This window comes from Cyprinodon tularosa, unplaced genomic scaffold, assembly GCF_016077235.1.
Source record: "Cyprinodon tularosa strain WSP-4 unplaced genomic scaffold, ASM1607723v1 ctg472, whole genome shotgun sequence".
Taxonomy (NCBI): domain Eukaryota; kingdom Metazoa; phylum Chordata; class Actinopteri; order Cyprinodontiformes; family Cyprinodontidae; genus Cyprinodon; species Cyprinodon tularosa.
Genome location: NW_024039199.1, coordinates 556,481 through 569,442, shown reverse-complemented (window position 1 = coordinate 569,442; position 12,962 = coordinate 556,481). Strand labels below are relative to the sequence as shown.

The 12,962-nt window shown below is 40.4% G+C and overlaps 1 protein-coding gene across 2 annotated transcripts in view; it reads right to left on the bottom strand.

The window, feature by feature from the left end:
• LOC119794254 (E3 ubiquitin-protein ligase HECW1) overlaps positions 1–12,962 on the bottom strand; it is a 103,075-nt gene that overhangs the window by 27,559 nt on the left and 62,554 nt on the right. For both annotated transcript variants that reach the window (XM_038301715.1, XM_038301716.1), the window contains exons 12-18: positions 9,599–9,752; positions 7,360–7,445; positions 7,170–7,276; positions 6,900–7,085; positions 4,807–4,941; positions 4,282–4,396; positions 2,084–2,180 (exon numbers count right to left, since the gene is read on the bottom strand). In XM_038301715.1, coding sequence (XP_038157643.1) covers positions 2,084–2,180; positions 4,282–4,396; positions 4,807–4,941; positions 6,900–7,085; positions 7,170–7,276; positions 7,360–7,445; positions 9,599–9,752 — 880 coding nt within the window. The remainder of the gene's footprint in view (positions 1–2,083; positions 2,181–4,281; positions 4,397–4,806; positions 4,942–6,899; positions 7,086–7,169; positions 7,277–7,359; positions 7,446–9,598; positions 9,753–12,962) is intronic.

Genomic DNA, 12,962 nt, shown 5'->3' with positions numbered 1-12,962 from the left:
TCACAATGTTCATACATTAAAAACATGCTGAGATCAGTAACCCTTGTCCAAATATTGACTTCATTCTTCCAGCTTTCGTACGGCATTCTTTCTTCAAACGTTGGCAGAACTCTACAGTCAGCAATCATCTTCTCGATGTTTTCAGAAGTAACAACATGTTAAGTCCACTTTACTTACAGACACTGACTCTTTTTCTCACCAATCCAACAAATGCCATTCCCGTTAACAACTGACACACACCAACAAAGGGAACAGCTATTAGCAAGATGCTTTGCTGACGCTGCTAACAGCGACCAATGAGAAAGTGGTACTGACTCAAGAGATGTGATCTCCTGAAAAGTAGCCAATCACAGCATGTTTACTTTCTCAGGCTGCTCAGGCTACCCAAACTGGGCGTTTGTCAAATCGGCAGAATATAAGGGTGAGAAGTTAAACTCAAAAACATCTCCATCCCATATGTTGCTGGAGTCTCTGAGAAACTCAAGAGGATTTTCTCTAAACACAAAACCCGAGAACATTTCAATCCAAACAAGACCCTTAAACAGAGACTAGTAGATCCTAAAGACAAAACCACCATACCAAATATGAGCGGAGTGGTGTCTGCCGTTCAATGCAGTGAGGATCTTTTATGCTCTGATCTGTATATTGGAGAAACCAAACAATCTCTCCACAGACTCATGGACCAACACAGAATAGCAACCTTCTCGGGACAAGATGCGGTACATCTATACCTGATGGACAAAGGACCACTTTGGACGACCAGAATGTTAACATTTTGGACAAAGAGGACAGGTGGTTTGAGAGAGGGGTGAAGTAAGCCACCTATGTTAAGAAAGAAAGAACAACCTTAAACAGAGGGAGCTGACTCACATTTCAAATACCTACAATGCAGCAACTGAGTTGATTCCTTCCTGCTATCATTGCAGCCCCAACCCCTTTACAGAGGAACAGAAGACCTCGCCTGTTCAGCCAGGCCAACAATTCCCTTTAACAAACCCCCCCTTCAGAGACATAGACAGGAATGGGGCATTGCACGCTAACAAAGAACCTAATCGACCCCCATTCAAAGGGGTGGACGCGTTCGTCCGTTTCTACTTGAATGTTTTCTAAACATAAACAAGGCTTTGTTTGGCTACTGTTCAGTTCAGTTCAGTAGCTTTTATTTGTCCCAGTAATTTTTGTGCAGTAGTAGTACACCTTTCACACACATGTTCACATTTCACAAATCACAGATTAAAAAATAAAAGAAACACATAAATATTTAAAAAGATAAAAGTAAGGTGGATAAAGTAACTCAACACTATTTCTGACTATTTAAATTGAAAAAGCTTCCTGGATGGGAAGCAAAACATCTTTAAACTTGGAAACAAAGTCCAGTGGGTTGTTTTTTTTTTTTTTTACTTTTTGGGAATTTCTAAAGCTGGCTATAAAAGATGACATTAGCGCATAGAAAAATGTGCAAACATGAGGAGAAGATCATCTACAGGAGCATAAAAAGCAACAAAGCACAGAGAGGTAGCATTAACCCATGTTGTGACATATCTGGGACCTCAGGGTTTAGGATCTGCACACATAGACTGCTCAAAATGTGAATGCTTTTCAAATAAACCTGCTCATATGGGTATTTATTGCAAAGAGCACTTTTGGCTGAATTCTGCCCTCATGTTCATGTCATTTGGAGCCGTTCTGAAGATATAAAGAATACATTATGAACAGTTTAGTTTCTGCCTTCAACTTGTTACCCATAGGAAGAATATAACCAAACGGAATATCTTCAGAACGGCTGAAAATGACACAACTCATATGGGTGAGTAGAACATGATGTAATAACATGAAATCAATGTAAAAAAATAAGCGGCGTTCTCCTTTAAGTCTAAATGCATTCCTGTTACTATCTTTGTTGAACTATAAACATCTGTAAAAGTCCGGTGCATTGGGGGCACAAAATGTCATTAAATCTCTTTGCATTTAGATTTTACAATTTATACTTTTTTGAAAAAGTTTTATGTAAACAAATGTTAAAGTTCTTTCAAAGCATATACAGCTTTCATCCTTCTGGTCGTCCAGTTCTGTAGATGCTTACCGTAGAGCGTGATTTCTGCATAGACTCGGCTGTCGCTCCTGTAGCATGTCGAATATGTTTGACTGGCGCAGGAACGCCACTATCTTGTCATTGTAAGCTATAGGAAAAACACAAGCTGTTAGAAGTTGCTCTATGCAGCTGGAAGCTGCTAACACGCCATGTACATTTTGTTCAATTATTGTTGGTAACAATACTGTAGGTAACAAATTTGTAAATGTAAATGCAATCCATAAATGAAAATTTGAAAAAGGATTTTAATCATTTTTTAAAACATTTCTTTAGGCTATTTTTGATGGATATTAAAATATGATGTTTCTATGAAGCAGGCTATCCAGAAATATCTCCATACTTCTGCTGCTATAGGCTTAGACTGCTGGAGGACAAAGGGAACCCCTCGCATCATTCTGCTTCATTCTATCTTTGAACTCCAGTATTTAGTTGCAAATTGAAGGATGAGGTTAGTTTAATCCCTAACGTTATCCTCTCCCTCTCTTTTTCATCATAGAAGCTTCATCTGGTCTGTTCCTGTTTGGGTGTGACTCCATCCTGGGCAGCCCAGTAGCCTGGTGTTCCTTCCCACTATTAGTTTCTACTATTAGATGCACTTTTTACCTTTATCCTCAGTTTATTCAAACCCTCGGTTCTTTTTCCAGCTCTTTATTACATTTTTCTCCTTCATTTGAAATGTCCTTATTCAGAAAAACAGCGCCATGTGTTTTCATATCCTGAACATCCGCCGGGACAGAAAGGTCCTCAAACTGCGATAGAACAGCTGATTCACAGTTACCAGCCACCTCAGGAGGCTTCAGTAGCTCTAGCTTATACTGTATCTAACATATTTTTTTTTTTTTTACAAATAATAACATCTGGCTTTTTTTCAGTGCTTAGTACTCTTTCTCTCCTAGACATATTTATATGACTTTACTGTGACTAACTGTATGTGCTCTCTCTTATCTCTTTTAAATGATAACTGAGTAACTGCAATCAACTGGTTTTCCATAGATAAAAACTGAACCAATGTGACTGTCTGATCTGGTTGAATTGTCTCTGTAAGGTGCCTTGAGATGACGTGTATAGTGAATTGGCTCTATAGAAATAAACTGAAATTGAATTGAAATTAAAACGGGCTCAAAGCTTGTATGATTAACTGTTTCTTTCCCAGACCCATGAAGCTAGCTTACTGTTACCTTTTCTAACATAGAAAGTATTTATAGATCAGTGCTTCTATGTTAATGTTCCATGTCTGCTTCTGTCTCCTTTTCAGTAGATGGCACTGACCCTGGTTCTGGTTCTGCTGGAGATTTCTTTCTTATTAGAAGGGAGTTTTCCTCTCCACTGTCACTGCATGCATGCTTGGTATGAGGAATTGTTCTAATTATAGTTACAGTGGCTCAGGTTATCCTGAGCTATCTCTATAATTATGCTGCTTAGACTTCTGGAGGACATAGGGACCCCCATTTCATCATTCTGCTTCATTCTCTCTCTATTCTCCCACTCTACAGAATCTGTTAGTTCAATCTCTAACGTTCTGCTCTCTCTGCTTTTTCTCATAGTAGCTTCATCTGGTCTGTTCCTGTTTGGCTGTGACTCCATCCTGGAGAGAAATATCAACTGTGTTGCTGCCATCAACACCTTTGTTTATAGATATTTGAGATCGGCCTCTTTTTCAGTGTAGTCTGGTTTCTCTGACTATGATTAACTGGATGTGCTCCCATGCTCTGGCATGGGAGCTGGCTCGGAGCTCATCTGCCTGGCTGTGTGTTTCCTGGTCTGTGCCGCCTTTTACATTTGCTGTTTCTATGTCTGCTTTTGTCTCCTTGAACCCCAGTCGGCCTCAGCAGATGGCCGCTCACACTGAGCCTGGTTCTGCTGGAGGTTTCTTCCTGTTCAAAGGGAGTTTTTCCTCTCCACTGTCACTACAAGCATGCTAAGTGTGAGGGATTGTATTTGAGTCAATGAGTCGATGCAATCAACTGGTTTTCCTTAGATAGAAAACTTTAACTGGAGGATCTGGTGAACTGTAAAGTGCCTTCAGATGCCATGTGTTGCTAATTGGCACTATAGAAATAAACTGAATAGAATTGAATTAATCTGACTGGATTATCTGATTAAACTCACTCTGTGAACTTGAGATGAGGACACATCTTCATATCACTGTATGTATCATAGCAAGGGCTAAATGAGAATGCTGGGCTTACAGAGAGCAGTGAGTTGCTGTGGGTCAGTATGATGGTGGCTCCGTATGGCTGCTGCCAGGCTGATACCGGGCCGGGCTAACAAAGAAGCCCCACGATTCCTGGACACCTCAGAGGCCTGAGAACAAAACACACACCTGTCACTGCCACTGCTGAATGTTTTAGGATCATTTTAAGGAAAAAAATAAAACAGAAACAGTCAACCCGTCCAAGACGAGCAGTTCACTGCAAAAAATATCTCAAAATAAGTAAAGATGCTTTAAATTAAATGTATTTATTCTTGATTTGAGCAGATAAGGTTATTTGTCAATGGAAAGAGTATTTTTACTCTTAAAAAATATTATTTGATAATATGCATTTGAAATGAGACAATGCGATATCTTTCTTATTTAAAATGTAAAATATGTTGTTCCATTGGCAAAGTCTCACTTACCACCTCAATTCAAGAAAAATATGCAGTTATCTTAACAATAAATGTCTTATTGAGATGAAACGTTTTGGCCAAATGGGAGCAGAACCATACTGCACCTCTCCAGCACTGTAGCTGCGGAGCCTCTGCAGGTGCTGCTTGTGGGCCAGGTAGCCCGGCAGTCGGCCGTTCTGCAGCGGGATGCGAGGGTCGATGAAGGTTGTCGCTCGGCTGTTGTGATCCACAAAGAAAGACTGGAGGAAAGAAAAGGCAGAGAGACATAAAAATGAATGATTGGTTCTGAAGCGATGTTCTGTCAGATGAGCAGACCTCGTCAGACCACCATACCCATAGTCAATACCAGTTTATTCCTTTAGTTTTGTAGAAAAAATACCTTAACGGGCGTGTATCCTATAGACGTACAAAAAATATATATATATATTCTTAATTACTTACTTTTTGGTGTTTTTTAAAGCATATGTTGATCTGACCTTAAATTGTTTTTTTCTACGCATGGACTAAAGGGAAACGTTTTGTCACAAAACTAAAGGGATAAGTGGAAATCTGGCGTCTTGCGCCTGCATATTGACTATGGGTATTCTGGTGTGGCAGAACACCGGGCTGTGTGTAGCAGTGCTGCCCATAATGCAGAGACAGAAAAAATCCTTAAGCTTCATTTACGACCAGCAGCATATATATATATATATATATATATATATATATATATATATATATATATATATATATATATATATATATATATATATATATATATATATATATATATATATATATATAGGACCTTTGAGCACGCTGAGATCACTCTCTGAGTAAGGAAGTCATCTTCACCACGACCCGTTCAAGTACCACAGGAAAACTGAGTTGCAACCAGCGGCTGCATTATTCCACTCCGTCCGAGTTCTGGGTAAACCCTGTTCCACCCTCCACTGAATCAAACTAAGGCCCCATCCACACGAAGTCAAAACGAACACGAAACGCTAATATTTTCCAGAACGTTTGTCGTAAAGACGGAGACGTAAAATAATTGTGATCGTCCACACGAATGCATGAAAACGCTGCAAAATGTATGCCAGGCCTATAAGTGGCGCTGTGGTGCCAAAGCAAAAATAGGCGACGAAATGTTGGGCATGCGCACTAAAATTTATACATGGTTGCCCTGCGGGTCCATTTTCGTGGTTCAGTCAAATTCAGGTGCTGAACTATGTCGTCGATATTGCTCTGTTCTTCCTGGAGATATTCCAGAAGAAGAAGATTCTGTTGTAAGCCCGACAGCAGGGTGAGTAGCATGAGCAGCAACCATTCAACACAGTACGGCGCCATTGTTGTTGTGATACTGTGTCGTGCATGCGTGTTTAGAGGCGACGCTATGACGCATGCGTGTAAGAAAAAAAATGCAGTTAGAGCTTAAAGATGGAAACGCAAAAACGGCATTTCAAAATCTTCCCACTCTGAAGGCTTTATAAAAAAAAGATCGTTTACAGACCCCCGAAACGCCGGCTTCGTATGGATGAGAGGCTGGTTTGGTGAAAAATTTGTGCGTTTAGGCCAGGGTTTGACTTCGTGTGGACGGGGCCTAACTCTGGAAGACCATCACACAGACTGGAGTCTATGTGTCTCTTCTTCTCTGGAAACATGAGTGGCAACAAATCCTCTCCTTCAAGATTAACAACTCCAATTTCCCACTGAGCTTGAATCTAACAGTCTCTCTTCCGCTCGTCTTCCAGTTTCCAGCTGAACTCTAAATAATCTTCAATAAAACCCGTTGAACTTTTATACTGTGTCTCTGTTTGGCTTCACTGCATGTGGGTCCGAGCCTTAGAAAAATCATGACAAAAAATACTCATTCCATTGGGAAATCATCTTATTTACCTGCTCAAATTGAGGGTAAATACACTTAATGTAAGACATGTTTGCTTATTTCTAAATCGGTCTGCAGTGTGTTTGTGTGGCAGGAATCAAGATGGGATGAAATTAGATCATTTTTTATATTTTAGTAAAATAGGCAGAAAGGCTTTCGGTAGTTAAATAGTTTGGATTGTTTTCCTACTTTAATGAATAAAAATAGTGTTATACATCCAATAAGTTGGACACTACATGTTTTTTTAATGATCTGAAACTACAAAAAAAAAAAAACTAAAAAACAGAATAAATCTGAGAAGGAGAGTTAAAGAAATGAAAGGAGGGATGCTACCTTTCCTTGGGGGTCGGTCTTGATTTCCCAGCCTCTTGGCAGCTCCAGCTGTGTGTCTGCAAACTTGTTGAGGAAGACGACCAGGTCCCGGTTGTGCTGATAGCGCTCAAAGTTCCTGGCGTCACGGCGGACCTTCAGGATCATGTGCTTCACGCAGCTGCTGCTGGTGAACATGCGGTACGCTGCCTGCAGAGGGAAACCGCAGTTCAGGAGGATGTTCCTGTTCTGACCAAACTCTATCTACCCTTAAGTTTCATGAGGAAGGCTCACATAGTTGCTGTGCAACACCGTGAAGAACTCGGGGTGTGTGATGAACTTGACGGCTGGCGACTGAAGGAGAAAGGTGACCTTCTGATGGTTGACGGGGGAGGAGGGGCCTGCAGGTGGGCAGGGAGACTGGTCAGGCTAAATCATACTAATCCCAAAGGGTGTGCTGCTGTTGGATGACAGACTGACTCACCTGTCTGAGGCAGCTCAGATTCACCGTCTGAACTCCGACTACTGCCGTCCTCCTCGGTGGCCATGGTCCTCTGGATGTTCTGGTACCTGCACAAAGAAGCAGAGTGTCCGGAGGGAGGGGGAGGAGCTTCTTTAACACGTTCAAACAGCTAAATCTGGCCTTTCTGACGCAGCCAGAGTCTGGATGAGTATCCTTAGTATTAGTTGGTTCTTCTTGCTGTTCTTTGCAGGCTTACTGTGGAACATTATAGTTCCTTTTCTGAACAGCAGGTGTCAGCCTCGTTCAATTGTCTGGGATGTAACTAGGGCTGAAGCGTTTCATCAGATTAATAATTTTTTAAAATAATCATCAACTAATTTAGTAATCAATTAATCCTTAACTGGACTATAGATACAGAAAAACATGCCTTAAGCTGACAGAGCGACCCACTCAGAGCAGTTATGTCAAAATTGTAAAACAGTTATGGTAGTGATATTATTTACAAAATATACAATATATAAACATTTTGCATAAAAAAAAAATGTTTTTGTCGGTCAATATGCTCTATGTAGAACTCAAGTGAAGAAGTTTTAATTCCATCTGGTTTAATTTAGTAAAAAAATCTTCCTTAAGGAATCTCCTGTCTATCTGATTATTAATCGATTAATCAAAAAATCATTAATCGATTTGCAAAAAAATAGTTCGTTGCAGCCCAAGATATAACCATTTATGCACTAAAAAGAAAGAATCTGGTTGCAGCCTGGATGCTTTTCTAAGCCATTTTAAAGGAGAAATCCAGTTATATTCAGAATTCAAACTTCTGAAAGTATTTTATATATAAAAATTAGATAACTGACCAACGGAGAGATGATCACTACTTTTTACTTCCCAATGGCACATAACTCCACCTGCCTGCACGTTACATGCGCCATCTTTGTTTTTTGCACCGCTACTACAAATCCAATCATGCTTTGCGAGGAGAGCTCTTGCAAAACAATTTGGGATATATCTGCTCATCTAGTGACCATAGATGATTGCTACTTTTGAGGGTACAATGTGGGAAAATGTAAGTGAATTACTTTTTCATCCACTCGATGTTCGGACACTCATTTAAAAAGGTCAAAACACTACATAGTGCCCTAAATTTTGATTAGAACTAATGTATGGAAAAGTTCATTCATCTCATCCAGCTGTTGCTGGTTAAATACTAGAAATAGGGCAGAGGACTGAGGTTGAGCTGCTGGAAAAAAAGCATTAGGATTCACAGACAAATCCACCAAAGGCAGACTTCAGCCACCAGTGCAGAGCTTAAAGGAATAGTACACCCAAAACATGATTAGCCTTCATTTTCTACTCACCCCCATGCTGAACAGCACTCTGGAGTACTTTTTTGATATCTTAAATGCATCTGGAGATCTGGGAGGCTTCTTGCTGTCTGCTGACATTCAAATAATGGAAGTCTATGGCGCCCGAGGCAGAAAGGTCCATAAAAGTCCACAAAAAACGTGTCAATATTCCTCCATACTGCTCGTCCAATGTATTCCAAGTGTCCTGAGTGGGTAGCATCCAGAACTTACTCGAAACAAAGTCATTTAGAATGTTTTTAGAGCATAAACAGTAGTGTATAGGATTTCCTAAAAGCGCATTCACGAGTCTACGGAAACCGCGGCAGACCAAACCAGATGAAAGTGCGCATTCAGCTCGGCAAAGAACTCATGCTCTTCCTCAACACTGAAGTCCTCAGACATTTTTCTTTCGTTGTTTCTTTCTTTGCACAGGTAAACAGCACATTTCTTCTTCTACGCTTGCATTATTGGCAGAGCAGACGCTGACGCTACCCACTCAGGACACTTGGAATACATTGGACGAGCAGTATGGAGGAATATTGACACGATTTTTGTGGACTTTTATGGACCTTTCTGCCTCGGGCACCATAAATCTCCATTATTTGAATGTCAGCAGACAGCAAGAAGCCTCCCAGATCTCCAGATGCATTTGAGATATCAAAAAAGTACTCCAGAGTGTTGTTCAGCATGGGGGTGAGTAGAAAATGAAGGCTAATCATGTTTTGGGTGTACTATTCCTTTAAGTAGCCAATGCATAACGCTGGCCTGGTGTTAAGAGCTGCAGCATAGGAGCTATTTTACTTCAAAATGGACAGAGTGGCTCTCTGTAGGCGGCCAAGAAACTTCCTTTAGACTCTCCAAAGATCAGATACTCCTGTCACACCAGGTTATGTATAAAGCCTTCTTCTGCTTACCTCCTGTTTAGCTGTTCCATCTGCTGGGTGGAACCAGAGCGAGGGATGCTGTGGTTACACTTTCCACCGTTACCAGGTCTCTGCCAAGTGGTGGTTCTGTTGACATGATCCACATAGAACACTCTGCCATGGCTGTCAACACGAGCCTCCCAGTCTGCAGAGGAGACAGAGGAGATGGAGGGGGAGACGTACTGAATTAGGGCTGGGCAATTAATTGCATTTGTAATATAATCACAATTTAGAAAAAAGCAATCTTCAAATCAAAGAGGCACTCAGTTTTAGTCACAATACCTTTACGAAGAGTAAGACACAAAATTTTTGTTAGGTGGCGTTAATACGATTAAAGTGAGCATGCTGTTGCACAGAAGGGAACAGAGAATTGCAGCTAGCACCTAGATCTATGCTTTATACTCGAAGTGACAACTTTTTAATGCAAATGTTTTAATGCAAATGCAAAAGTAAAGTCCTGCAGCACTGGATTCTGGAGAAGCAAGCTTTCACGGTTACGGAAAAACTAAAACCCTGGATTACAACATTGACATGCTTGTGCTTAGAGGTGCTGATCCTCATCCCGGCCGCTTCACACTTGGCTGCTCAAAGGCCCAGTGCACGCCGAAGGTCCTGGTTTGATGAGGCCAACGATATCTTTAGGTTCCCAAACCCTAACACCCTCCGGTCCCTGGCTTCGCCTAGAAATTCTGTCCATAAATGTATGAACAGAACCGGGGACAAAGGGCAGCCCTGGCGGAGACCAACATGCCCCAGGAACATGTCTGAGTTACTGATGGCCATTTTGAACCAAGCTCCAGCTGCGGTCATACAAAGGCTGCGTTGGTAGTATGCATTTTGAGGCCGGTGACGTCACAACGCTGCGCGGAGGCCGTCCCATTTGGCAAAAATTCTGAGGACACTTAAAATGCAGCCTCAAAATGCGTCCTCCTTTTCCCCGAATTCTGAGGATGCATCGCTACCGTCCTTAGTGGCCTCGCCTCCCACCAGATTTCCCGAGGTGCTTTGCGCGGTTCTTTTTTTTTTTTTTTTTTTTTTTTTTTTAAGTAGTTGAAGAAGAAGAAGAAAGTCGGATTTTCTTCAAGTTACGGACAACCGAAAGCAGCAGCAGCAGCGCCGACAGTAGTGCGGAGAACACCTTTAAATGTAAGTAGTTTGTTTTTTTTGTTTTTTTTTATGAACATCTATTAAAATACATGACGGTAACGGAGCCACCGGGATGTGTAGGAGCAGCTAAAGCTACAGCTAAGAGCTAACCTGTTGATACGTGATGTTCATCAACAATTAAAAGCCTTCATACAAATGTCACTAGGTTTTATTTTAACCTACATCTTACTGTACTGATAGCCGTATCCCTCACTAATCAGATCATTTTATTCTTAAACAGTTTATTACAAAGGATTAGAGCTGTTAAAGCTTAATGCAGCTGAAGAAAGTCCAACTGTACTGGGCTGTTAATACTGCAAACGTTTTGTTTTAATACTCAATAATGTAGTTTATTTACAGTACAGTATAATAAGGTTTAAAGTATAATTCGCTTGAAGAACAATACAGGCATAATTATACAAAACAGTCATTTTGCCTGTTGACTTAACAGAAATATGCTTTACATGTCATTTTGTTCCAGGGAGCAGACAGAGGAGTGGATAAAATGACCACCTTATCATCGGGGCCAAAAATACTGCTGCAGGCGGATGGAGGGAAGAGTTGAGGCAGAATTCCATCTACATGTTGCATTTCTATGTAAAAGTCACACAAGTTAAAATAAGTCCTGTTCAAACACCAACGTACAAATATAATCTTTTGATCACAACAAATGATGCTCAGATGCCACTCTTTGTAAATTTCATATTTGTGATAGAAGTGATCCTGGTGTGGGACAACTTAAAAAAAAAAATCTAAAGTATGTTCAGGTTTGGATAATGTATTGAAACACACACACCTATATACATATATATATATATTTATAAATATATATATATATATATATATATATATATATATATATATATATATATATATATATATATATATATATATATATATATATATATATATGTGTGTATGTATGTGTGTGTGTAGGGAAATTACATCTTTCATTTATTATATTCATGTTAATTTACACTTTCAGTAAGCTTGAAAAAGTAATCTCCAGGTTACCATTCCAAAGTCTTTTTCTGTAGAATTTCATCAATCCATCCAAATCATGAAACATTCCTTTTTTCTAGCTTTAAAGAAACACTACAGAAAATAGCATCTGTTGATACAAATTGTTTTCCTCTACTTTAGGAATGCAAAGATCCTTGGACAGGGCAGGGGGTCAGTGGGAATCCTACTGCTGCCACCTGGCCCTGGTTTGTCCTCATGGATGGGGTATTAGGACGGAGGTCCTCTGTTGCCCCACCTATCCTAATTGCCTCCATCCCTGAGGACACACCTGGGCCAGGTGCTGCAGAGGCTGAGCAGCATCAGGGTGACGATGAGGAAGAGAATGAGGATGAGGGAGGAGGGAAAGGATGAAGAGAAGAAGAAGGAGTGACGAGTTGGTGGATTTAATCAGGGAGGAGATGAGATGGCAGAGGGAGGCGGGAAAGGGTGGACAGATTATTTCATTGATTGGAGAGGATGGTGGACAGATATTATTTTTTTGGTGTTTTTTTTTTTTTTAAACAAGTTGAGGTTCTGTGTTGCTGTTATGGTTAAATTAAATTATTAAATTGTTTATAAAAGTTATTGTTGTCTGTGTGTTCTTAAAGTCTTTTAACCTTTTTACATTATCTGTTTCATCACTTCTTTGTAATTTAAGTAAACTTAGAACAACTTCTCAGTGACATCAGTTTATTTTTAGAGAAGCAAGTATTTACAATAAACTATTAAAAACATTTTTAACTATTGACATTAGATTTTAAAATTAACTACTACAACTATTTACAGAAGATATACAGTAAATATTACTAGAGAACATATATATACAATTGTGACTGATCAGGAGTCCCTGGTGGTGCTGGACTGGATGGGATGCCACACAGATGAGCTTGGAGTCTTCTGACTGCGAGTGGGACATCATCTGGAGGGTGGGGGTTGCCTCTCTCCACTGCTGATCCAATCGATGGCTGCCATGTTACTAAAAATGTTCAAGAAGACGCAGAAAATAATGACTTTACTAAAACTGTTTTTATAACCCTTAAATAAGAACAGCTAAAATGTGATTCTACTTGCCATCTAAATGTAACGGTGGTCGGGTAGACCCTCCTCCAGGGCAGACACCTCGGCAGACAGCTGGTCCCTCCATGGAGCACCACTGACTGCCTCCTACACGTTCTCCCCCTCCTCATCCTCTGGCATGTCGTCCTGC